The sequence below is a fragment of the Canis lupus genome, chromosome 17 (genome assembly GCF_011100685.1).
Source record: "Canis lupus familiaris isolate Mischka breed German Shepherd chromosome 17, alternate assembly UU_Cfam_GSD_1.0, whole genome shotgun sequence".
In the NCBI taxonomy this organism is placed as follows: Eukaryota; Metazoa; Chordata; class Mammalia; order Carnivora; family Canidae; genus Canis; species Canis lupus.
The window spans coordinates 25485528-25513226 of NC_049238.1; the positions used below are offsets into that span (position 1 = coordinate 25485528).

The window sequence follows — 27699 nt, forward strand, 5'->3', positions numbered from 1 at the left end:
AGGTACACACCAAAAAAAAAAAAAAAAGGAACACACCGTTTTATCAGAAAAATTCTTGGATCTCTTGATAGCCTCCGTAGGAGAGAAGCACCACTTGTCAGTGCCTAAGCCATTGTCACTCTAGTACGTTTTTTCCTTGAGTGGAAATGGTCCCCCAAAAAGGTCTTATTTATACTTTCTTTTTCTATTGTAAATTTCCTGTAATCCCTCCTTTGCACACAGGAAGTTGGTAAAAGTTTACTGTCGGTGAGGCTGTCCAAATAGCCTTCGAGCTACTTTCTTCAAAATATTCACCACTGTGCAGCCAGAATTAAATTTCTGAAATTGGACTGTGTCACTCCCTGCTCACCCCCCCCCCCCCCCGCCCCTTGCTTCAATCCTTTCCCTGCCATAATCCTCAAGATAAAGTCTTATATGGTATGGCACACAAAAGCTATGTGTTGTCAAGCTGCTAATGCTGCTGTCTTGTGTGTGTGTGTGTGTGCGCGCAAACCTTCTTTATAGCCTCTTTTTTCACATACATACATTCATATTCCAGTCACAGTGAAGAGCTTGCAGATGATGCTCTAAGGATTAGGCCTTTGCACCTAACTTGTATATGCTATTCTATCTGCTGGATTCAATCGTCTCCTACCCCTCATCCTTATCAATATAACCCTTATATGTCCATTAGTCTCTTTCATGAGACTTTCTCCTATATCTCAAGATACTATTAGGTGCTTCTGTTGTGCTCCCATGGTAATTAGTGCTAATTACCAGTAACATCTGTAGCCCTTACCAGACTATGTTAAAATTGTGTATTTACTTGTCTTCCTCATTTCCTAGACTGTAAGCTCTTTGAGAGCAGGACCTCTGTATTCACGCTGGTGTTCCCAGACCCTTGTAACAGTTCCTGGCCCAGAGGAGGTTTTCAATAAATACCTGTCTTTAAAACACCAAATAAATAGCTATGGCACTAAATTTTTTTTTTAAACATTTTATTTATTTATGACAGATACAGAGAGAGAGAGAGAGAGGCAGAGACACAGGCAGAGGGAGAAGCAGGCTCCATGCACCGGGAGCCCGATGTGGGATTCGATCCTGGGTCTCCAGGATTGCGCCCTGGGCCAAAGGCAGGCGCCAAACCGCTGTGCCACCCAGGGATCCCTGGCACTAAATTTTTATGCTTGAAACCATAATGCAAAAAAAAAAAATAGTAGCATTTAAGGTTTATTTTAGAAGTTTTGGGGAAGAAAGGGTTTATGAGTCACCCATGTTTTGTTTATTAAGGTGTTACTGTGCAAAACACAAGCTATCTTAGAAAATGTAAAGAAAATATAGCCCTTGTCATTAGTGAAGTTGCTAAAAAATTAACTTAAAATGCAGGATGACAAGATGCAGGCTATCCTGGCTAATTTGCAAAGCAAGTAGGGTAAAGAACAGTATAGTTTGGAATAATCTAGGAAGGCTTCACATAGAAGATCAGCCATGAAACAGTACTTTACACTTTACTCCATTACTCTTAATCTGTTCATTACTCTCATTTGGAGGAGGAAACAGGTCAAGTAATTTGCTTAAGTATTACAGGATTGTTAGAGCTTGGTTGGACAAGTCTGGCCTTTTCACTCTTGAGTAGTATGATCATGAGACGAGGGGTACACCAGTTTAGTTGGAGTTGATTCCCTATCTGGAGCAAGAGATAAAACTGAAAAGAAACAAGCTAAATCACTTGAAAGCATTAGATTTCAGGTTGTAAAATTAAGAGTTTATCATGATAGCAGTGGGGGACCAATATAATTTTGGAAAGTGACATGAACTTTAGGATTTTTGTGGGGTTTTATTTTAACCAATATCAGAATGGCATCAGAAATGGCCCTCTACCTTTTAGAAAACACTGTCTTAACCCAAAACTTTAACAAATAAAGTGGGATGAAGTTAGAGGATACCCAGGGATAACAGTGTTGAGCAGAATTTGTGCTTGGGACCAAATATCCTACACATAATTCATTAAGAATAGGGTATTTTCATTAACATGACCATTAGCATCTCAAATGAAAATAGAATATTGTTCCTTTTCAGCTGAATTAGTTTAGCAAAGACTTAGAGTTACATATACACTAGTCTTTATTTGGATAACAAAATTAGTAACGCTTTTTTCTAATGCTTTATATTTTAAGTGTGTTTTACTTAAAAAAATTTTTATTGTGGAGATTTTCAAACACAGAAAAGTAGAATATAATATAATGAGCCCCCGTGTAGGCCCCTTGGCCTCAGTTAATCAACAATCTGGTTTTTAATGGTGATTTCTAGTGTTCAACTTAGTTTTCTGCCTTTTCTGAGTCTCAACCTAATGTAACTAATGACATGTCTGAGATTCGAAGAAATGGGATATACCTTTTTTTTTTTTTTTTTAATAACTACTGAGATGGTCCTAGTAGCTAACTAGGAAAATCATACCTGTGCTGGAGTTGGATCTGAAAGTTTCCCTCATTTTAAATCTGTTAATACTCAGTTCCACTGCTTTCTGTGAAATTTAAGTATTTAAGTCAAATTGGCCAACAATAGTGAGGTGGCAATGTAGTGTGGCTGTTATGGTGATTGTGGCCTTACTGTCAGGAAAGCATTTTGCTAAAATTAAAGTCCAAACAAGTAAGTGCATGGCGCTTAGCAAACAAATTATTATATATGACCCACTGAAAATTGTGAAAGATTTTTTTCCCCTAGAAACAATACTTTGCTTTTGGAATAACAATTGAAAATTTTTTTTCCCAGTTTATCTTTCCTCTCTAGGATTGTTTTTTTTTTTTTTTTTTTTTTGGGTATTATATTCCCAAGATAGTAAAATTGATCAATTTTTTTCCCTTTACAGCTTCTTGGTTTTATGTCCTGTTATGAAAAGTCTTCTCCATCTGCAAGATTATATAATTATACATCCATAAATTTCTTCAAATACTCTATAGTTTTATATTTTAGTTTTAACATGACAAAAAACTAGAATAAGAAATACAATGAGAATCTCAACTTGACCTTTTCCAAAACCATTTATTGGTAACTCATATTTTCTCCTCCTGATGTTGGATACTGCCTTAATCATAAGCTAATATCCTATGTGTGCTTAAACTCTCCTTTAATAAAAGCTAAAGTTTCCCGTACTTGAGTGGCAAATAACTCTCTAGTCTCCACTGTTTCTTCTCTTGGTGGTAACCCCACTGTTATGCCCTTTCTCTGCTGGTCCCGTACTGTGTACTAGCAAGGACTAAAGAGGCTATCCAGGATGTCAGATACTTTGCCTAAGAGAGAACCTCAGAGATTTTTCTAAAATAATAGTTTCCAAACTTTTCATATATAAAGCTTTGATTAGGTAAATTGAATTATTTTATTTCCAGTAGAGCTATCTGGCAAATGGCAAATGGTTTGCTTTTCTGGTTCAAAATTAACTATTCCATTTCAAAATAAAAGTGTGTAGTCTGGAGCTAAAATCCCTGGGTTTGAATTTCTGCTTAGCCATTTGTTAGCCCTTGGACAATTTACTAAAAATCACTTCTATTTCATAGATGATTATGAGAATTAAATGGATAAATACTTGTCAAGTGTCTAGAATAATTCCTTGCCACATACTGAGTGTTCAGTATATGTTAGTTGTTACCATCATATCCCATTACAGGATATGAAAAAGATTAGATGCTTCAATGCTGATTTGTTTATTTTTTATCTTAAAGGGGACAATTCATCTCTTTAGAAAACCGCAAAGATCTTTTTTTGGCAAGTTATTACAGGAATTTAGACTTGTAGCAGCTGACCGAAGGGTAAGTTATCTTTATTAATTCTAATTTTAATCATTGCACAGACAACATTATGACATTGAAAAAGATAATTTTTAAGGCATGTAGAAATTACTCGTGATCCCACCACACACTTTTTGTTTTTGTTTGTTTTTTTAAAAAATATTTATTTATTCATTCATGATAGACAGAGAGAGAGAGAGGCAGAGATACAGGCAGAGGGAGAAGCAGGCTCCATGCCGGGAGCCCGATGTGGGACTTGATCCCGGGACTCCAGGATTACGCCCTGGGCCAAAGGCAGGCACCAAACCACTGAGCCACCCAGGGATCCCCACACTTTTTGTTTTTAAGTAAACTCTACACCCAACATTGGGCTAGAACTCATGACCCCTAACATCAAGAGTTGCATGTTCCACCAACTGAGCCACCCAGGCACCCCCTACCACACTGTTTTCATTTTTTTATGTTAAATAAGCAATTTTATTTATTTATTTATGTATGTATGTATGTAATCTCCGCTCAGTGTGGGGCTTGAACTCACTATGCCAGCATCAAAAATATCTTATATATTCTACTGACTGGGTAAGCCAGGCATTCCTGGCTAAGCAAAATTACAGTACTTTGATACACAGTTGTTTTGCTTGGGAGGAAGCTAGGCTTCAGTTAAGTTTTTTATATAATTCTAATGAGTTTTAAAGAAAAATTATTTTGCCTTTTATTACTTTTTTTTTTTACAAATTTAATCGATGCAATTTAAAGCCATATTTTTTCATTTTTAGTGTAAGCAAAGAAAAATAAGTTATGCTTTAAGGTCATGAATTCAAGATCCACCCATGCTGTGTTAGAGCTTACATTAAAAAAAAAAAAAGGATAATCAGTACCCTTTTTTGTTACCAATATAGACCTTCTAGTTATTGTTCTGTTTTTATTGTTTTCATTATTGTCTAAAATATACTATAAGCTCTCCAAAGACAGTGACTATGTCTGTTTTGTTCACTTTTTAATAAAAGCACAAAATAAGCAGCCAATAAATATGTGATGAATTTTAAATAAACCTAGTTTCAGTGGAACATAAGTGTACCAATGATATTGGCCATGTATTATGATACTAGACTAGAGTCTTCTGTTCTTTGTTTCTAATCACTGTATCTCCTGTTGCTAAAACTTTGAAATATAGTCAGAACTCAATAATTCTAGTATTTGAAAATAGTATCGCTCTATTAACTTAGTATAGCTCTTTAAACCTAAAGAGCCAAGGGTAGGAAATTGATCTGCTACTTGTATATCTAATCATTTAGGATGATCTCTTGAGAACAGATAGAATGTTATAATATTGATGGAAAGAAACATTGCAGAAGCAAACAGAAACTTCTTGAATCTTATGCTTTATTGAAGCACACTATACCACAGAATAGGTAGTAGGAACATAACCAATATAAGAGCACCTGCTTTGTGCAGATAATCTCCATCATAATTTAAATCTTACAAAATGTATCTAGCTCATCTCTCTTTACTACTACTCCTGTTTTAGTTCTTTGTAATTTCTTACATCATGAGGAAGATCCTTACCTCTCAGTTCCTTACTTCCTCACCACAGATAATCTTGTCTGACATCCCTTCCAACCATTCATTCCTATGATCATACCATAGACATTATCATTTATAGTAACCGTATCTTCCCATTGTCTTAGTTTCAAGCATTTCACTCATAGTCACCATCTCTTGTTATTCTAGTTTACTCCTTGTATTATCCCAATTCCAGTAATTCTCCAGTCTTACTAGGATATCCAGTCCATTGACTATGCCATATCTTCACTACTTTTCATCTCTTATCCTCATTTGCTTACTTAGCCAATTTAGATTCTTTGGTCCATCATCACCAATTTCTTGCATATTTCTTCAACTCCTTTGTGCCCTCCTTTCATCTATTACTCTTCCTCTGATACTTCCCTGGCAAATCCTTAACATCATTAAGTCTAGTTCTTGCTACTCTGTTCCTGCACTCAAGCAACTGAATGTAGCCCAAGAGAAACACAAAACATGGTGTCTGGTCTTACTTTAAATTCATGATCAAATATGCCATACTGGATTGTTTAGTTCATTCAGCTCTCCATTTTTCTAGATAGCTGTTTCATGCCAGTCTTTCACTTCTATCTTCAAACTTCTAAAACCTTATTCAACTTCACTCTGACCTCTTGATCTTGCTTCCTGTTTCACTAAAGGAAATGAAATAATCAGAAAACACTTCCACATTCTGTCATCTCCCAACACTCTGCCTTTCCTCCTGTTTCTATGAATGAACTCTCCGATCTTCTTTTTTTTTTTATATATAATTGCCCTTCCTTTTATTTTTTATTTTTTTATTTTTTTTTAATTTTATTTATTTATTTATGATAGTCAGAGAGAGAGAGAGAGAGAGAGGCAGAGACACAGGCAGAGGGAGAAGCAGGCTCCATGCACCGGGAGCCCGATGTGGGATTCGATCCCGGGTCTCCAGGATTGCGCCCTGGGCCAAAGGCAGGCGCCAAACCGCTGCGCCACCCAGGGATCCCCACTCTCCGATCTTCTATACAAGGCCAGTGCTTCCACTTGTTGTCTACTCAAAGACAACCTTCCTACAATTGTTCCTTCCTGCATCATCACATACCATATCTTCCATTTTCAGGTACTGCCTCATTTCTCTGCTTCCTTTGATATAGCAAAACTACTTAAAATAATTGCCTTCACTCTCTGTTCACTTTCTCTTCTTTCTGTATCCACTAAATACATACCAGTCTGGCTGTAGTCCTCCCCAATCCACTGAAACAGCTTTAACAAAGTAACTAATAAACCTCTGTAACCATATGCTGATGACCCCATATTTATATCTCAATTCATAACTTCTCCCCTATTTCTACATTCCTATGTATCACGGCCCTCTCAACATTTCCACTTGGATATCTAATAGGCATCTCAAATTTAATATGGTCAAACCTGAACTTTGATTTTCTGTCCCTTCCTCACTAAATGGCCACTCTGTTCTTCCAGTGCACAGGCCAGACACCTTGAAGACATTCTTCTCCCTCTCTTTCTTTCATTCCTCATCCATTTTGTAAGTAAATCTTTCTACTCTATCCTCAGTGTAATACTAAGAATCTGACTCTTCTGACTTTCTTACCAACCTCAAAACCACCATTTCTCACATGATTACTGCAGTCACGTTCTAAATGGTCTTCCTACTTCTATCCTTCTATCCCTATACCGTGGATTCAACATAGAGAAGCCAGAATGGTCTTGTAAAAATGAAAGCTAAGCCACTTTCCATCTCATTTGGAATAAATCTCTATTCTTTTGCTGGCATACAAGACACTAGTTGATGGAACCCCAGACTCCCTCTCCCCTCTTGTCTATCCATCCTCAGCCAGATCCTCTTTTGTCTGAGGACTGTGGTTCCCATTTTCTCTTTTAGATATCTGCATGCTTAGTTCCTTTGCCTCTGTAAGATTTCTGGTTACATGTTACCTTACTAAAGGGGTCTTTTCTGACCACCTTGTCTAGGAGAGCACCTTTTCCATGTCTCCCATTACGGTATTCTTGCTGTACTTTATTTTTCCTTCATAGCACTTACCACCACCCGACCTTATGTATTTGCTAATTGTTATCCCAATTAGATTATAAGGTCCATATTTTGTTCCCTGCTGTATCTCTAGTGCCTAGAAAAATGTCTGTTAGAAAATAGTACTCAAATATTTATTGATAAATAACTTGATTCATCAGTAGAGCTGCAGAGAATGTTCTTTTTTAAATTACATGCCTTATCCTCCTTTTCTGACTGTTCTTGAATCCCTGTCTTGATTAGAGCCCATGTCCAATCATTCCATTAATGTCCTCACTATGAGAGTCCCTTGTCCCAGTAACCTATTATATTAGCTCTCAGTCTAACATCCCTACCTTAGCTGCTTCTGTGGTTTTGCTTGTGGGGGTAGAGGAAGCTGCAGAATGTTGCCTACCATAAATTTATGATAGTCATTCTTGTTCTCCCCTGATGATTCAGTAGTACACTCACTAGAACTGCTGCTCTGCAAATTCTCCTCTGGATTTAAGTTTCCAGTCCTACTCTACCATAGAAAATGGCCTTGTTTCTTATTTTCTAGAGATGTATAGGTTTTTAGTTCAGTGCTGCTTCACTGTCACTTCTTCCTAGCTCACAGTTTCTCTGTCCCTTCAGGGACAGAGGGACCTTCTTACCTTTCTCAGAGGTTCTTCATCCTAAACCTACATTTTGCATCCATGTTCTAAAGTCATCCTATCCCACATTTCACCTTTGCAAATATATCTAATTTTAACACTTCCAAATAACTCCATTTTCACTAACTTGTTTCACTTCTACTTTCACACAATTATAGATCTCCCCTCTTTTTAGGGAGTGGAGTGGAACAAAAATTAAAAAACACTTCACTTGGGCAGCCTGGGTGGCTCAGCAGTTTAACACCGCCTTCAGTCCAGGGCCTGATCCTGGAGACCCGGGATCAAGTCCTGCATCGGGCTCCCTGCCTGGAGCCTGCTTCTCCCTCCGCCTGTGTCTCTGTCTCTCATGAATAAATAAAATAAAATCTTAAAAACAAAACAAAACAAAACACTTCACTTGATGTCTTCTTTTATTCTTAGAATGCCCTTTCTGTTTCCTCTGACGAAATCCTAGCTACTTTCCAGGTATATCTCAGGTATATGAACTTTTTTTTTTTAAAGATTTTTATTTATTTATTCATGAGAGACAGAGAGAGAGGCAGGCTCGCCACTGAGAAGGGAGCCTGATGTGGAACTCAATGCCAGGACACTGGGATCACAATCTGAGCCAAAAGCAGGTACCCACCCACTGAGCTATGCAGGTGCCTCTCAGGTCTATGAACTTCTAACACATGGTAGTCTTTCCCTCTTTTGCAGTCTATTTCATATGACTTATTTGGTAAATAAGTAAATGCAGCCCTTTTTTGGGGAGAGGGGAAGAATACGTTTATTTTGATACAATTTCAAGCATACGGAAAAGTCACAAGATTAGTGTTAGGAATTCCCTTAAGCCCTTTACTCAGACTCACAAGTTGCTTTATATATTGCCCCATCTGCTATTATTGTTTCTATGTACATATCAAAAGAGACAAAATGATATTATAGTATATGCCTATTTTTCTCAACTGTTTGAGACCTTATATGGCAGAATCTTTTTCTCTTTGAGAATTCCCCCTTTAGAACTATTTTTTTTAATATATGTATTTTAATAATAACTTGGTTGATGGTAATTTTGGTAGATATAGAAAATGTAACACTTTTTGAAGGAAGTTGTGCTTTTTCCTTTGGAGAGTACGAATTGCAGCAACTTGAACAGGCCCAGTGAAGTTTATCAGCACTATACAATTAAGAATGATTTTCTTTTTTCACAGTCCTGGAAGATATTGCTCTTTGGTGCAATAAACTTAACATGTACTGGCTTCCTACTTATGTGGTGCAGTTCCACTAACAGTATAGGTATGTCACTGTTCTTATTTCTTTGGAGTTAATTATTAGTTTCAATTTATTGTTCTGATTTTAAATAAAGGTATATCTTTCTTTACATAGAATGTATTATTCTGAAATATAACTCAAAAGGTTTAAATGAGAGAACCTATATGAAAAGTGCCTTGTAAACTAAAATTTGGTTCAGTTGTTAGGCATTATCATTTTAAATGAGCTATTATTTTTTTAAAATAGCTTTATATCTCTCTGAGACTGAGATTCCTTTTTCATGTGATAGATTAGCCCTTCAATTTATGCAGTATCTAAGTGAGATTTTGAGACTTCTGTTTCTTGGATTTTCCTTGAAAAGGGAAATCTTGAACTCTTTTTTTTTTTTAAGATTTTTATTGATTTATTCATGAGAGACAGACACAGATTGAGAGAGAGAGAGAGAGAGAGAGAGGCAGACACAGGCAGAGGGAGAAGCAGGCACCATGCAGAGAGCCTGACATGGGACTCGATCCCGGGTCTCCAGGATCATACGCTGGGCCGAAGGCGGCGCTAAACTGCTGAGCCACCTGGGCTGCCCTTGAACTCTTTTTAAAAAATTTTTTAATGGTATTTATTTTTATTTTTGGAGAGAGGGAGCATGAGCAGGGCAGACGGGGAAGAGGACAGAATCCCAAGTAGATTCCATACTCAGTAGAGAGCCCGACTTGGGGTTCTGATCCTGAGATCATGACTGAAATCAAGAGCTGGATGCCCACCTAATTGAGCCACCCAGGCATCCCATTTCTTGACCTCTTATGTTTTTATGTACCATTGTTTTCATCTTGCTATTTAAAGAATGTATTTAAAATAGTACTCAAATGATAGAAGGTAAAAAACAAAAATAAAAATGATCACAGCACTTTTGGGTATATACTGTTTTCTTTTCCCTGGTTGAGAAATTGGGTTCTAAAGTAAGCTTCTGTATTTACCAACCTTTTTTTGTTTTTGTTTTTGTTTTTTAATTAAGTAGGCTCCAGTGCCAGGCTTGAACTCAGCAACCCTGAGATCAACAGATGCATGCTGTACCAACTGAGCCAGTCAGATGTGTCTATATTTACCAAGTTTGGCTACTTATATTAATCTAGATGATTGCCAACATAGATTAATTAGTGGCTCAGGGATTTTTTTTGGTAATGGATACTCCAAGTATGAAAAATCTTGTTGATTAGCTATATTTTCAAACAGTGGATTCAGCAACATTTTAATCATTTTATTGTTTTGCAGCTTTAACTGCCTATACTTACTTGACCATTTTTGATCTTTTTAGGTAAGTTTTAAAAAATCTCTTTAGTGTTTCAAAATTAATAAGGAATTTGTTGTACTGAATTTATGTTTTCTCTGCTTAAAGGAAAGTAATCTTTGAAATAAGTTAAATTATCAACATAGAACATATATATAAACAATAACTATTAGGAGATATACTGGAAGAAAATATCCCATTTAGAGAGAAACAAAAAATAATATCCAGGCATTAGATTATACGCTTTGACTGCCTATCAATAGTTGAGTCAGCTGTGGGCAGGGAGAAGGGTCAAGTAAAAACATAACAGTTCCTTCTATAACCATGTAGATGGGCATTAGTAACTAAGAAGTTCATAATTGTGAGCTAGAGAGACACCCTTTTGGCTCCCTGCTTCCTAGGACCTCTCATATTGCCATGTAAGGTTTGCAAAATCCTTGATGTCTGCAAGATTGATGGCCATAGGCGTATAAGGTTTTCTTTCTATCAGTCACGTAACTAAATCTTCTTGACTCATCTAAAACATATAGTTACCACCTGGCTTTCACACTGTAGTAATTTAAAGTGAATCTGCACTGTACTTGGAAAATGAACATAATTTTATCCCATCCAGAATGTGGTCAGTAATATTTACCTTAACTCTTAACAAAGATAAAGTTTATCAGAGTTAAGATTTCTTATTTGTGGCTAAAACAAAATATATTACTTTTATTATTACTGTGTCATTTTTGCATGCTCAATTCAGAAACTAGGGTGGGTAACTTACAGAGTAGAGAAAGTATAAGTTTAGGTTCTGTTTACTGACTTGAGGTACTGTGACTTTACTCAGTTTCTCCACATGTTAAAACTCAGGTATTAGGATGCTCATAGTGATTAGATTATTAGAATAATTTAATAATTAAATTATAATTATAATTAATAATAATTTAATTATTTAACCTATAATAATTAGGTTATTAGAATAATTTAGTCTGCAAACACTGATAACTTCCAACAAACTTAGGAATTCTAAAAACTTAATTTCGTTCTCTGTTATCTTCTTGCTCTAGTTCTAAAGCTAAATTTGTTTTCCTTTTTACTTAGTTTAATGACATGTTTGATAAGTTACTGGGTAATGATGAAGAAACCTAGTCCTGTCTATTCATTTGGGTAAGTTCAAGTCATTTTATTTTCTGCTAACTTATTGCTATTAAAATTTTAGTAGTAGTTATCAGGCAGTAAAGAGCTAGCTAGAGTGTTTGTAGAGAATAAATGCCTGTGTAATGGAATGGGGATCAAATAGTGAAAGTAGATTAAAAAAAAATCTTCCAACAGGATTCTAGATAAGAAACATAAATATTTAAATTTAAATCATATTAAAATAAAGTGTTCACATTAGGTTCTTTAATACTTTGGTAATCTCTTAAATTTTAGAGAAAATACAAAGGATTTTCCTATAGGTTTGTCCCGTACATGTTAGTGTAAATGTGATATATTTTAACATTAATGTAGTGTTAGAGATGTATTTTTATCTTAAGACTGGATTTGTGGGGATGCCTGGGTGGCTCAGTGGTTGAGCATCTGCCTTTGGCTCAGGGCATGATCCCGGAGTCCTGGGATCGAGTCCTGCATTGGGCTTCCTGAGGGGAGCCCACTTCTTCCTCTGCCTGTGTCTCTGCCTATCTCTCTCTGTGTCTCTCATTAATGAATAAATAAAATCTTAAAAAAAAAAAAAAAAAGACGGGATTTGTGATAGCAGTGGACTAACAAAGAATTTGATATTCTGTTTCTATAGTTTTAGAAATTACTAAACATTGAAAGTTAGAAGATAATCTTTTGTATTAGAGGTTTTTGGTAATGGAAAAAATGAGTTCCTTTCTGATTCTAGGAAAAAACTTGAAAGAAGAATTTCTTTTTTAAGTTTGTGGGGGTTTTTATTTTGATAAAATGTGTGTAACATAAAAGTTACTATTTTAACCATTTTCAAGTGTACAATTCAGTAGCATTAAGTACCTTCACAGTGTTGTGTGAGAACTGCCACTATCTGTTTCCAGAAATATTTCCTCTCCCCAGACAGAAACTGTACCCATTAAACAGTAACTCCGTATTCCCCTATCTCTCAGCCCTTAGCAAGCACCAAATTCATGTTTATGAATTTGCCTGTACTGAGTACCTCATATAAATGGAATCACACAGTATTTGAATATGGCTTATTTCACTTAATATTTACAAATTTCATCTGTGTTATATATCAGAATTTCATGACTTCCTAAAGTTGAATAATTTTCTGTTGTGTATATGTCAAATTTTTTATTCTTCTGTTGTATCCACCTTTGGGCTATTATGAGTAATGCTTTTATAAACATTGGTATACAAGTGTCTGTTTGAATCCCTGCTTTCAGCTCTTTTGGGTGTCTATTGATTCCTGGATCATACTCTGTGATTCCATGTTTAACTTTTTGAGGAACCACCATATATTTTCCACAGTGGCAGCACTATTTTCCATTCCCACCAGCATGCTAACACTTGTCATTTTTCTTTTTCTTTTCTTTCTTTTTTTTTTTTTTTAGTTTTTAAAAATCCCAATATGGGGCACCTGGGTGGCTCAATTGGTTTAGTGTCTGCTTTCGGCTCAGGTTGTGATCCTAGGATCCTGGGGTCGAGCCCCACATTGGGCTCCCTGCTTAGTGAAAAGCCTACTTCTTCCTCTCCTTCTGCTACTCCCCCTGCTTTGTGCTCTCTCTCACTCACTCTCTGTCAAATAAATAAATAAAATCTTTTTTAAAAATCCCAATGTAATTAACATATAGCATTATATTAGTTTCAGGTGTACAATGTAGTGGTTCGTAATACTACACATTACTAACTCTTCATCACAGTAAGTGTACTCTTAATCCCTTCACCTATTTCATCCATCCCCACCCACCTCCCCTCTGGTAACCACCAGTTTGTTCTCTGTAGTTAAGAATCTGTTTTTTGGTTTGTCTCTTTTTTGTTTGTTTTATTTCTTAAATTCCACATAGGAGTGAGATCACATGGTATATATGTTTTTCTGACTGACTCATTTCATTTAGCATTATAACCTTTAGATCCATCCATGTTGTTGCAAATGGTAAGATTTCACTCTTTTCTATGGATGAGTAATGTTCCATTGTATTACTATTACATTGTAATACACCACATAATCTTTATCCATTCATCTATTGATAGGCACCTTGGGCTGCTTCCATATTTTGACTATTGTAAATAATGCTGCAGTAATCATAGGGGTACGCATGTGTTTTCAAATTAGTGTTTTTGTATTCTTTGAGTAAATACCCAGTAGTGGGATTACTTGATCATATGGTAATTCTATTTTTAATATTTTGAGGAACTGCCTTACTATTTTCTACAGTGGCTGCACCAGTTTGTATTCCTACCAACAGTGCATGAAGGTTCCTTTTTCTTCACATCCTCACCAATACTGGTTGCTTCTTGTGTTTTTTATGTTAGTCATTCTGACAGATATTAGGGGATATCTCCTTTGGTTTTGATTTGCACTGCTCTGATGATGTTGAGCATCTTTTCCTGTATCTATTGGCCATCTGTATGTCTTCTTTGGAGAAATGTCTGTTCATGTCTTCTGCCCATTTTTAATTGTATGTGTGTGTATGTCTGTTAAGTTGTATAAGTTCTTTAATATATTTTGGATACTAACCCCTTATTGGTTATATCATTTGCAATTATCTTCTCCCATCAAAAGAAGAATTTGGCTTTGGCAAATAAACTTTTAGATCAAACAGTCTTTCAAACAAAATCAGATTTTGTTTACTTAAACAATAGGGCAAAACTATGAAATTTTAATGCAAAGTAGATATTCCTAAGTGTCACTGAAATTTGATAGAGGTGGACTATTAGTATGATAAAGTTATAAGGTACATAGAGGTATCTGTATACAGGAATCTGACTCTGAGTTAAGGCTTTTAGTTGTAAGTGACAAAAATCCAACTCAAACTAGTTTTGGGGGAGGGAAATGGGAACTTTTGTGATTTATATAACAGAAATATATAAGACTGAGGTATCTGGCATAGAGACTAGCACACTCAGGACATTGTCTTTCTCTTACTTGTCAGGCCTACTTTTCTCTACATGTCAGGTTTAGTTTCTTAGATCACTTTTCCCCACCATCCTGGAATCACTCCTAGCATGACCTTAACCCGAACCTTCTTACCTTCATCTTAGAAAAGGAAAGACCCTTTGCCAACTCTGGTTAAGAAAATCATGAGAAAGAATTATTGATTGGTCCAGCATGGAGATAAGGATAAACAAGGACATGATAGCTCCCATTTTGACCCACTTACTTAGAGTGAACAAGAAAGGAGGGAGCAATTAAACAATAAAATTAACATCTGAGGATAATTGCAATCAATCACATAGCTTGAAATATCATCTATATTTAGTAATTCCAACTCTAGTTCTCTAGCCCTAAGATCTGTCTTGTTTCAGACTGTCTTCTTTACAACATCACATGAATGTCTGATTGGTGTCTTAAATATTGGCTAGACTTTTTGTTTTCTTCCCCTAAAACCTGTTCCACTGCAGTTTTTCTTATCTCAATAAGTATACTGCCACTCAGTTACTCAAGCAAAATCCTTTATTATTCTCTCATTTCCCACATTTATCCATCAGCAGGTTACATCAGGGTAACCTACACACACATCCAGAATCTGCCCTCACCCCCATTTCTATGTCAACTACTACAATCCTAATCAAGCAATCTTCATTTCTTGCCTTAATCCAGGGTCCTAACTGGTCCCCATATCTCTGCTCTTACCGCCTTTTTAAACCTAAATCATACTGTCAGTCTCCTCCTTAAAACCACCCAGTTGTTTGCTATCATGCTTAAAATAAAATCCTGACTCCTTTCAGTAATTCACAGAATTCATTTATGAGATGATCTATGCCTCCTTCTCTTCAAGTTACCACTTACATGTCCTCTATACAACACTTTCTGTGATTTTTTTACAGAACTAATTTATTGCTGCCTTAGGTCCTTTGTACAAGCTGTTGTCTCTGTTTGAAATGTTCTTCATGTCATCTTTGCAAGATGAGCTCCATCTTATTATTCCAATACTAATATAATAAATGCCAATGTCATTAAGTGACTGGGTGCAATCTAAAATAGATCCCAATTAGCCTCTTGTCGCATCAGACTACTATAATTCTCTGTATAGAATTTACTAGAGCTTATAAGTTGTTATTCTGTCTTTCCCTTTAAAATATAAACTTCAGTGGCACCTGAGTAGCTCAGTCAGTTAAGCATCTGCCTTTGGCTCAGGTCATGATCCCTGAGTCCTGGGATCGAGCCCCATGTCAGGCTCCTGTTCTGTGGGTAATCTGCTTCGCCCTCTCCCTCTGCCCCTTCCCCTGCTCCTTCTTTCTCTCTCTCTCCCTCCCACTCATTCTCAAATAAATAAATAAATATATATATATTTATATTATATATATTTATATATATATAAATTTCATGGTACCAGGGACTGTATCTTTTCTGTCTTATATCCTTGTATAGTTTGGTGAATTTTAATAAATAAATATACCTTTATAACTACCATCTAGATCATGATATAAAACACTACAAATCTCCCCCAAAACCCTCCCTTTTTTTGAGTCAGAGTCAGACCCCAACAAAAGGATTAGTGCTCTGACCAGTATTCCTTGCAGATTATTGTTGTGTTTTTGAAGGCACATAAATGGGATTACAGTGTATACTCTCCTGTAGCAGTAGTTCACTCTGGTCCATTGCTCTCATATTCCATTTTATGAACATGCGATAATTTGTTTTTTATGTTCAACTATTGAAGGACATTTAGGTGATTTTTAGCTTTTAGCTATTATCAATAAAACTACTTATGAATATTCTCCTACATGTCTTTTGCTGTACATGTGTATCCCTTTATGTTGGACATATATGTTTGAGTGAAGTTACTCAATCATAGGATTTACATATGTTCATTGTTAGAAGATATTACCAGTTTTCTAGAATGGTTTTTACCTGTCTACTCTGCCACTGGCAATGTATGAGAGTTTTGGTTAATGCCTACACCAACAGTTGGTTTTGCCTTTTTTTTTTTTTTTTAAGCCATTCTGGGGTATGTAGTTGTGTCTTGTGGTTTTAAATTCTTTTCCTGGTGACCAGTTGAACACTTTTTCATATTTTTTATTGACTTTTTCATATATATATTATATATTTTTTTTTCTTTTTTTTTAAGATTTTATTTATTTATTCATGAGAGAGACACACACAGAGAGAAAGGCAGAGCCACCCGGGCTGCCCTACTTTTTCATATATTTCTTAATTGTCCAGATTACCTATTTTGTGAAATGCTTGTTAAAGTGTTCTGCCCATTTTTAAATTGAGTTACCTTTTTTCCCCTTATTGATCTGTAAGAGTTCTTTATATATAAATATCTTTTCCCATGAGTGAAAAGTTTGTTATTTCAATGATAAATTCAATTTATTAGTCTTTAATGGTTAGTACTTTTTGTGTACTTGTCAAGAAATCTTGGCCAGGGACCCCAGGATCACAACCTGAGCCAAAGGCAGATGCTCAACCACTGAGCCACCTAAATTGGAATTCATATTTGTGTATAGGTTGAGGTAGAAATCAAGGTACATTTGTTTCTACATAGTTGTTCAATTGGTAAAACATATATTGGAAAAAAATTAGTTCTTTTTCTCCACTTTTATATCTACCTTTTTTCATAAATTAGGTGATTATGAACGTGTAATTCTATTTCTGGATTTTCTATGTTCAATCTGGTACATTTGTCTATTCTTGTATTAGTACTATTCTGTGTTAACTATGATAGTTTTGAAATAAATATAGATATCTGGTGGTGTAAATCTTCCAGCTTTGTTGTTCTTTTTTTTTTTTTTTTAATTTTTATTTATTTATGATAGTCACACAGAGAGAGAGAGAGAGAGAGAGAGAGGCAGAGACATAGGCAGAAGGAGAAGCAGGCTCCATGCACCGGGAGCCCGACGTGGGATTCGATCCCGGGTCTTCAGGATCGCGCCCTGGGCCAAAGGCAGGCGCCAAACCGCTGCGCCACCCAGGGATCCCCAGCTTTGTTGTTCTTCAGATTGTTTTTGCTTTCCTTCATCTTGTGTGTTCGATATGCACTTTCATATCAGTTTATCAATTTCCACAAATAACTTTGCTTCATTTACATACTGTTTTTATACACTTTTATGACCTACTCTTTCCACTTATATCTTTCCATGTCAATAAATACATTTATGTTATATATGGTTTTTTTAGAATTTATTTATTCATTTGAGAGAAAGAGAGAGAAAGTATGCTTGCAAGTGGGAGGATGGATGAGGGAGAGAATCTCAAAGACTCTGCACTGAGCGTGAAGCCTGAGGCAAGGCTCCAGTCTTACAACCCATGAGATAAAGATCATGGCCTGAGCCAATACCCAGAATTGGACACTTAATCTGCTGCGCCACCCAGGCACCTCTGTTTCTGTTATATTTTTGATAATGTGTTGTATTGATTCCAACATTTTTTCCATTTGCAAACAGCAATGTGAGAAGCAGTCTCAATTATTATATTATCTTTTCTGAAGATATGTAATTCCTTGAGAAATTTTAAACATTTATATTTACCACATATATTGAATGCCATTAAATTACATGTTGGAAAAACTAAGATGAATAGGACTACAGTGCCTGGCCTCCAGCTGACAATTTAGGATTTATAAGACTTACACATAATTAACTACAATTATGTGTAGCAGTGAAAGACAGTATAATAAGTAGTTAAAATCATGAACTCTGGAGCTGAAGTGCCCAAGTTTGGAAACCTGACTCCTCCATTTGCTAGTTATATGACTCTGAACAGGTTACTTTTTTTGTGTGTGTTTCAAGGTCCTTATCTCTTCTTTTTTAAAAAGTGGATAAAATAACCTTCATAAAGTGGGAAGTATAGAAGAGATAATATCCAGGCACCTGGGTGGCTTAATTGTTAAACCCAGGGTCCTGGGACTGAGCCCCATATCAAGCTCCCTGCTCAGTGGGGAGTCTGCTTCTCCCTCTCCCTCTGCTGCTGATGCTCTCTCTCTCTCCCTCAAATAAATGAAATCTTTTAAAAAGAGAGAATATGTTAAGCACTTTAGCCAATGTCTAACACAAGATGGGTCAATCAGGTGTTAGCTAATGTTATGATAATTATTTCTAGAAAAAAGCCATATTGAGTTCTGGGAATAGATGTACAGGTAGGCACTCTTTTTTTTCTGAATCTGTGATGTCCTTTGTTTATCCTCATTCTAGAAAATCTGTAGTCTGAACAGTGTTTACAGCTTATAATAGACACATGAAAATTGAGTGAATAAATAAATGAAAATATGTTCTAGAGATAACTGGTTTATGAATTGTGCTGATCTAATTAATTTTCTGATTTCAGATTTGAAAGATTAGAAGTCTTAGCTGTATTTGCCTCCACGGTCTTGGCACAGTTGGGAGCTCTATTTATATTAAAAGAAAGGTACATTTGTGTACAATGTTACTGTCATTGTAAATTCCCTTTATGCTACCTTTGGGAACATGCAAGAATCCACTGGATTTGTTTGAAGGGTATACAAATTAAGATGAACAGTGCTGGAGTTTTGCTAGTATGGCTTCTTTATGTTCAAACTTTTCTTCCTTCTTTTCACTCTTCTTTTTTTACTTTATTTGATGTTCCTAAATCCTGGGCAGGTATGAAAAGGCTTCAGTCAGACATGTTTTAATGTTTAGTACCAATCCATTGAAACATTTTGTGGAGAAGATTGATATTACATATTAAGGATAATTTGTAAGTGTCCTTGCCTGATCACTGCTAATAATCAACAGTTGGATATCATATTTAAAGATTTTGTTCAGGGCACCTAGCTCACTTAGTTGGAAGAGCGTGCAACTCTTGATCTTGGGGTTGTGCCCCATGTTGAGGGTAGAAATTACTTAAATAAATAAACTTTAAAAAAAGATTCTGTTCACTTATTGGATTAATTCTATATAAAATAAAGCTTCTTAATTTCATAATTTATAAAACTAATTTAATGCATTATTTCTTTCTTTTAGTGCAGAACGCTTTTTGGAGCAGCCCGAGATACACACGTGAGATTTTGCTTTTGACATACATAAAATTCACTATTATATTTGATCCCAGTTATTAAGTGGTACATTGGGAATAATAGTTGCTTTGGCCAATGTCAGAGTTCAGAGCGTGGAAATATATATTTCACTAATACTTCACAAACAAAATTCCCAAATCCTAAAAGTTCTTCTCACCCTTAAGTCTTCCCCAGGCCTTATGTTTTTATATTACACAGGAAGGCCTTTGTACCTTGGCTTTATGTCCCTCATAATTGCCAGGCATAGGTCAATACACTAAGCTAGTCCCATTGATCTTCTGTAATTTAAAATTTGATGCCCAAATCTTTCAGAAGCACTTTTAGAAGAGATAGAACTGTTATTATCTACTACAGATAAATGGACTTTACCTATTATGATCAGTTTAATTTAGGATACTCTGACCTGTCTGATATATTATAAACCAAACATGTGGCATTTGTATAGATTTGTAACAGAAGTTACCTATAAGAAGACTCTTAGTTAATGCTAAGAGTCAGTTTTGGTCCTATGTAAGATGGAACAATAGACAAAACATAGATTACGGAGCAGGTTCAGAGTATGGCTCTGCAAATCCCAAAGCACTGAAGCAGACCACTCTGTGCCTTCCCATCTCTTGGTCTGTCTGCATGCTGAAATTACATATTGATATTACCAAGAAAAAAAATAAAGATGACTGTTACTGTTCTTTCTAGGGGAAGATTATTAGTTGGTACTTTTGTGGCTCTTTCCTTCAACTTGTTCACAATGCTTTCTGTTCGGAATAAACCTTTTGCTTATGTCTCTGAAGGTATGTTTTTTTATTTACTATTAATAAAAAATCTGATTAATTTCTCATAAAAACAAGTCTTGTGTTTACTTCCTTATCTCATAAATCTACAAGAAAGCTTATCCTGAAGAGAAGAAAGAACTACCCCAAAGGTTCTCAGGTCTTCTCTAGTAGAGAATTATAAAAATTTAATTATTTCAAGTTTTAAAATATTACTTAAAAACAGGCAGAACTGACTTATTTATTAAATTACATGTTATGAAAAATTGTACTTGCCAAATAACATGAATGGGATTTTAGACATATAACCTACCTACAAAAAGTCTATCAGAAGCATTTTAGAAGCATCCGTAAACTTCAAATAGTTGATGTGCTCTTTGCAAATAATTGTATTCTGTTAAATATGTTCCCAGGAACTTCTCTGTGTCATTAGTGGATGGGCATACGTTGTAAAGTAGCATATATGTTTTGAAATATTTTTTTGTTCTCAGGTTTGTAAAATTCAGACTGATATTTCAGTGGTCAAAATTATTATTTTTTATTAAAGATTTTATTTTTGGCATGGGGGGGTGAGTGAGAGAGATGGAGCATGAGCAGAAGGAGAAGGAGAAGCAGACTCCTCATTGAGCAGGGAGCCCGATCCGGGGTCAGTTCCAGAATCCCAGATCATAACCTGAGCCTAAAGCAGACACCTAATCAACTGAGCCACCCAAGTGCCCCCAGTGGTCAAACTTACTGTCATTTTTCAGTAATTTGTCTGTTCTGGAATTTCACTAACCCACATGGAGTTAATCACTAATTGATGGAGAAGTAAGGTAAAAACCAAAATGGGCTATACACAGGCCCACATTTGAAGCGAAGATAGAAGAGGGTCTTTTTAGGTCTCAGTGACTTTTGAACACTAAGACAGTCAGAAGAAGAAAGCTTCCTGAATTGCCCATTCAAATTTAAACAACTTCATGAATATTATGAAGCATGAGTAGTATTTGTATGAATTAGAGTTTAAGAATTACTACATGAAGGGTGCCTGGGCTTACTTTGTAAGCATCTGCCTTTGGCTCAAGTCATGATCCCAGGATCCTGGGATCAAGTCCTGCATCAGGCTCCCTGTAGGGAGCCTGCTTCTCCCTCTGCCTGTGTCTCTGCCTCTCTCCCCGTGTCTCTCATGAATAAATAAAATCTTGAAAAAAAGAATTACTGCATGAACTAGAAAAATTAAATAATGATAATTTGCAATGTCTGGAATTCTTTTTTAAAAACTTATAAATTATTAAAATAGTATAATGTCATTTAGAAATTTTAAGAAGGTACAAAAATTCAGAAATTATATCTCTCTGAAAAGATCAGGATGGTACAGGTTTTCCTTTTGCAAATAATGCTACAATCTACTTTTCTACATCAAATTTCTTGAATGCATCTCCAGGTCTTCTTTAGGATAAATTTCCAGAGAATAAATTTTAAATGAATTGGAAATATAATATTTTTTTAAGTCATTGATGTATATTGTGCCAGGCTTATTTCCAGAAAGGTTACCTGGTTTGTATTTTCATTAGCTCATTAGCTGGTTATTAAACCCTCAGAAACATTAATATTTGAGATATTAGTTGAAATCTGAGTAGAAATAATACTGAGCATTTTCTGTCTGCCAGGCACTGTGCTAAATTCTTTATGTAGATTAACCCATTTAATCCTCCCTAAACCATATGAGGTAAATAATTTTACTATTCCTATTTTATACTGAGGCACTGAGAGGTTAAATTGCTTGCTCCAGGCCACACATCTAGCTAAGGCAGAGCTGGATTCCAGCTGGTATTCTGGCATCAGAGTCTGCTCTTAAGTTCTCTACTATGTGGCTTTTATATAAACATCATATAACACATAAAAAAGTGAATATTTTTGTCACCCTGAGATAAATGTAAGAGGATGCTTGAGACTGGAGGCTGCTTGTTCAGGGGGCAGTAACTGGCAGGTGTCTGCATGTAGCCAGATCCCCACCTGTCCACTCTGAGAGCTGAGGGAATTAATTGGTTTACCTGTGACTCATTCCCAGCACGCTGGTTAGGAAGTTCTGCTTTACTTTTAAAAAGCCTTTAAAACTTAAAATTAATAGTAACAATGACCTGTAAGTTCACTAACTCCTTCAGGTCAGTGATACAAATCACGGAAACTGCTTTTGCTTTATTATTTGAAGGATTAAAGGGAAAGAAGGGCTAGATTTGAATAGCATGTCCTTTTGTGAAATGTGATACAGTCATTGCCAAACTTACTTTTTAAATTAAGGAAATCAAGTATTTCTGGTAGTGCATTATAGGTAATTTAAGTGTTTTCTTCTTAAAGCTGCTAGTACGAGTTGGCTTCAAGAGCATGTTGCAGATCTTAGTCGGAGGTAAGATGTTATGTATGGGGTTTCATGATATACATAATTTAAGAGGGATCCACGAGAAATTCATCTGTTGTGGGAATTTATGTTATTCGTTGCCGAAGTTACTACATGAATCTTGCAGATTCTCCTTTTACTTTTTCTTGCTTTTTAATTGATGATACAAGAGACCTTTATGAGTGAAAGAACTTTGTTCCCAAATCCTCTTTGCTGTCTATAAAATACATAATATACATATGTATATTAATATATATATTATATAATATATTTATATATATATAAATACATAAAATACATATGATACTAAAATACAAGTTATCTTTTACAAGATTTTCATCAGTATGACATTGAATTCTGCTAATAAATACTCTTTGTTTCTTCATAGCTTGTGTGGAATTATTCCAGGACTTAGCAGTATCTTCCTTCCCCGAATGAATCCATTTGTTTTAATTGATCTTGCTGGAGCATTTGCTCTTTGTATTACATATATGCTAATTGAAATTAAGTAAGTATTTTGTTTTGTTTTGTTTTGTTTTGTTTTCAAGGGTTTCCATTTTGGGGCCTGACTTTTAAAGGCATCTGTGGGATTGATAAGGATTAAACTTAGAGCATGTTTACTTATGGCCTATGTAACTTTGGTCAAGTTTTGTCCTTAAGTGTCTTCATCTGAAAAGTTGAGGGGTTGGATTCAAGATGTATTTTTTACCATAGTCTATAATTCAGACTGGAAAAACTGTATAAATTCCCTACTGCTGACCTGGTGAGTGAAACAGAAAGGATGGCAGTAAAAGAGAGCTAAGCCATGGCTACTGTTGCTGCGAGAAGGAAAAGGAAGTAGATGTGATACATTTTTTTAAAAGGCAACCCTTTTAGGAAAAATAATTTATAGCTGCTTTAAGCTCAGTGTTTTATGACATGATTCTTTCACTACTTACCCTTTAAGTGTTAGTGTTTACTAAGATCTGTCCTTAATTGTTCTTTTTCTTCTTTTGCATACTCTCCTAGGAGATTACATTCAATTATTTGCTTTTATTTACCACCTCTGTGGGTTTCCCAAATATTCATTCATTCATTCATTCATTCATTCATTCATTCATTTATGACACAGAGAGAGAGGCAGAGACGCAGGCAGAGGGAGAAGCAGGCTCCCTGCAAGGAGCCGGACGTGGGACTTGATCTCGAGTCTCCAGGATCATGCCCCAGGCCGAAGGCGGCGCCAAACCGCTGAGCCACTCGGGTGGCCCCCAAACCTTTATTTCTAATAATACAGATGTCTGCTGAATTCCAAAAGCTGTATCTTACTGACTTCTATTCATGCCTACATCGACTGAATTATTTTCCTCATCCCCAAAGCTGTTTGTTCTTATATTTTCCATTTCGGGGAATACTACTACCATCTATTCCATTGCATTGGTTTTTTAATTGTGTTAAAATATACATAACATAAAACTAAATTTTTAACCTTTTTTTTTATTTTAACCATTTTTAAGCACACATTTCAGTGGCATTAAGTCCCTTCACATAGTTGTGTAACTATCACCATCATCCATCTTCAGAAGTTTTTCTCTTCCCTACCTGAAACTGCCTATTATACAGTAACTCCCCCTCCTCCTTGCCCCAAGCCGTGGCAACCACTCTTCTACTTTCTGTCTCTATGAATTTGATGAAGTTGGGGCACCTGGGTGGCTCAGTGGTTGAGCATCTGCCTTCAGCTTGGGTCGTCGTCCCAGAGTCCTGGGATCGGGTCCCACATCAGACTCCCTGGAGGGAACCTGCTTCTCCCTCTGCCTATGTCCTCCCTCTCTATGTCTCTCATGAATAAGTAAATTAAAAAGAAGAAGAGGAAGAGGAAGGGGAGGGGGAGGAGAAGGAGGAGGAAGAATTTGACAAAGTACTTCCTATAAATGATATCAGACAATATTTGTCCTTTAGTGTCTGGTTTATTTCACTAAGCATAATGTTTTCACGATTCATCCATGTTGTAATATGTGTCAGAATTTTCTTCCTTTTTTGGGACACCTGGGTGGCTCAGCCGTTGAGCATCTGCTTTGGCTCAGGGCATGATCCCAGATTGCCGGGATCAAGTACCACATCAGACTTCTTCCTGCATGGAGCCTGCTTCTCCCTCTGCATATGTCTCTGCCACTCTCTCTCTCTGTCTCTCTCTCTCTGTCTCATGAATAAATATATAAAACCTTTAAAAATTTTTTTCTTCCTTTTAAGGAATAATATTGAATTATATATAAAACACATTTTGCTTATTTATCCATTGATGAATATTTGGCGTGTTCCCACCTTTTGGCTTTTGTGACTAGTGCTGCTCTGACCATGAGTGTATAAATATCTGTTTGAGTCTCTGCTTTCAGTTCTTATGGGCATATGCCCAGAAGTAGAATTGCTGGATTATATGATAATTTAGTGTTTAATTTTTTTGAGGAACTCCAAAGCATTCTTAAATAACCTACTTCTCCCTCCTCCCCTTTCCCCAAGCCAGTTCTAATTAGTCACCTAGTCTTGTGTTTGTTTGTTTTTTTTAAGTTTTTGTAGTTACTATGCTATACATTACATCCCCAGAACTTGTGATTTATAACTGCAGGTTTATACTATTTGACCACCTTCACCCATTTCTTCCCCTTCCTCATCCCCTGCATCTGACAGCCACCAAACTTCTGTGTTTCTTATGAGTTTGGATTTTTAGATTTCTTTTTTTTCTTTTATAAATTTATTTTTTTTATTGGTGTTCAATTTGCCAACATACAGAACAACACCCAGTGCTCATCCCATCAAGTGCCCCCCATCAGTGCCTGTCACCCAGTCACCCCCACCCCCGGCCCACCTCCCCTTCCACCACCCCTAGTTCGTTTTCCAGAGTTAGGAGTCTCTCGTGTTCTGTCTCCCTTTCTGATATTTCCCACTCATTTTTTCTCCTTTCCCCTTTATTCCCTTTCACTACTTCTTATATTCCCCAAATGAACGAGACCATATAACGTTTGTCCTTCTCCGATTGACTTATTTCACTCACCATAATACCCTCCAGTTCTATCCACGTCGAAGCAAATGGTGGGTATTCGTCCTTTCTAATGGCTAATATTCCATTGTATACATAAACCACATCTTCTTTATCCATTCATCTTTCGATGGACACCGAGGCTCCTTCCACAGTTTGGCTATTGTGGACATTGCTGCTATAAACATCGGGGTGCAGGTGTCCCGGCATTTCATTGCATCTGTATCTTTGGGGTAAATCCCCAACAGTGCAATTGCTGGGTCGTAGGGCAGGTCTATTTTTAACTCTTTGAGGAACCTCCACACAGTTTTCCAGAGTGGCTGCACCAGTTCACATTCCCACCAACAGTGCAGGAGGGTTCCCCTCTCTCCACATCCTCTCCAACATTTGTGGTTTCCTGCCTTGTTAATTTTCCCCATTCTCACTGGTGTGAGGTGGTATCTTATTGTGGTTTTGATTTGTATTTCCCTGATGGCAAGTGATGCGGAGCATTTTCTCATGTGCTTGTTGGCCATGTCTGTGTCTTCCTTTGTGAGATTTCTGTTCATGTCTTTTGCCCATTTCATGATTGGATTGTTTGTTTCTTTGCTGTTGACTTTATTTTATTTTATTTTTTTTTAAGATTTTATTTATTTATTCATGATAGCCACACAGAGAGAGAGAGAGAGAGAGAGAGAGAGGCAGAGACACAGGCAGAGGGAGAAGCAGGCTCCATGCAGGGAGCCCAACGTGGGACTCGATCCCGGGTCTCCAGGATCGTGCCCTGGGCCAAAGGCAGGTGCTAAACCGCTGTGCCACCCAGGGATCCTGCTGTTGACTTTAATAAGTTCTTTATAGATTTTGGATACTAGCCCTTTATTTGATACGTCATTTACAAATATCTTCTCCCATTCTGTAGGTTGTCTTTTAGTTTTGTTGACTGTATCTTTTGCTGTATAAAAGCTTCTTATCTTGATGAAGTCCCAATAGTTCATTTTTGCTTTTGTTTCTCTTGCCTTCATGGATGTATCTTGCAAGAAGTTACTGTGGCCAAGTTCAAAAAGGGTGTTGCCTGTGTCCTGCTCTAGGATTTTGATGGAATCTTGTCTCACATTTAGATCTTTCATCCATTTTGAGTTTATCTTTGTGTATGGTGCAAGAGAGTGGCCTAGTTTCATTCTTCTGCATGTGGATGTCCAATTTTCCCAGCACCATTTATTGAATAGACTTTTTTTCCAGTGGATAGTCTTTCTTGCTTTGTCAAATATTAGTTGACCATAGAGTTGAGGGTCCACTTCTGGGTTCTCTATTCTGTTCCATTGATCTGTGTGTCTGTTTTTGTGCCAGTACCACACTGTCTTGATGACCACAGCTTTGTAGTACAACCTGAAATCTGGTATTGTGATGCCCCCAGCTCTGGTTTTCTTTTTAATATTCCTGTGGCTATTCGGGGTCTTTTCTGATTCCACACAAATCTTAAAATAATTTGTTCCAACTCTCTGAAGAAAGTCCATGGTATTTTGATAGGGATTGCATTAAACATGTAAATTGCCCTGGGTAACATTGACATTTTCACAATATTAATTCTTCCAATCCATGAGCATGGAATATTTTTCCATCTCTTTGTGTCTTCCTCAGTTTCTTTCAGAAGTGTTCTGTAGTTTTTAGGGTATAGATCCTTTACCTCTTTGGTTAGGTTTATTCCTAGGTATCTTATGCTTTTGGGTGCAATTGTAAATGGCATTGACTCCTTAATTTCTCTTTCTTCAGTCTCATTGTTAGTGTATAGAAATGCCACTGATTTCTGGGCATTGATTTTGTATCCTGCCACACTGCCAAATTGCTGTATGAGTTCTAGCAATCTTGGGGTAGAGTCTTTTGGGTTTCCTATGTAGAGTATCATGTCAT

At 36.4% G+C, this 27699-nt stretch overlaps 1 protein-coding gene across 4 annotated transcripts in view; it reads left to right on the forward strand.

The window, feature by feature from the left end:
- SLC30A6 (solute carrier family 30 member 6) overlaps nt 1-27699 on the forward strand; it is a 42431-nt gene that overhangs the window by 851 nt on the left and 13881 nt on the right. For 2 of the 4 annotated variants that reach the window (XM_038561212.1, XM_038561214.1), the window contains exons 2-10: nt 3699-3785; nt 9179-9263; nt 10506-10548; nt 11605-11670; nt 18950-19030; nt 19606-19641; nt 20352-20446; nt 22763-22811; nt 23191-23310. In XM_038561212.1, the coding sequence (XP_038417140.1) occupies nt 3699-3785; nt 9179-9263; nt 10506-10548; nt 11605-11670; nt 18950-19030; nt 19606-19641; nt 20352-20446; nt 22763-22811; nt 23191-23310 (662 nt within the window). Of the gene's footprint in view, nt 1-3698; nt 3786-9178; nt 9264-10505; nt 10549-11604; nt 11671-18949; nt 19031-19605; nt 19642-20351; nt 20447-22762; nt 22812-23190; nt 23311-27699 lie in introns of those variants that run through there. The other 2 variants (XM_038561213.1, XM_038561215.1) reach the window with 2 other exon arrangements.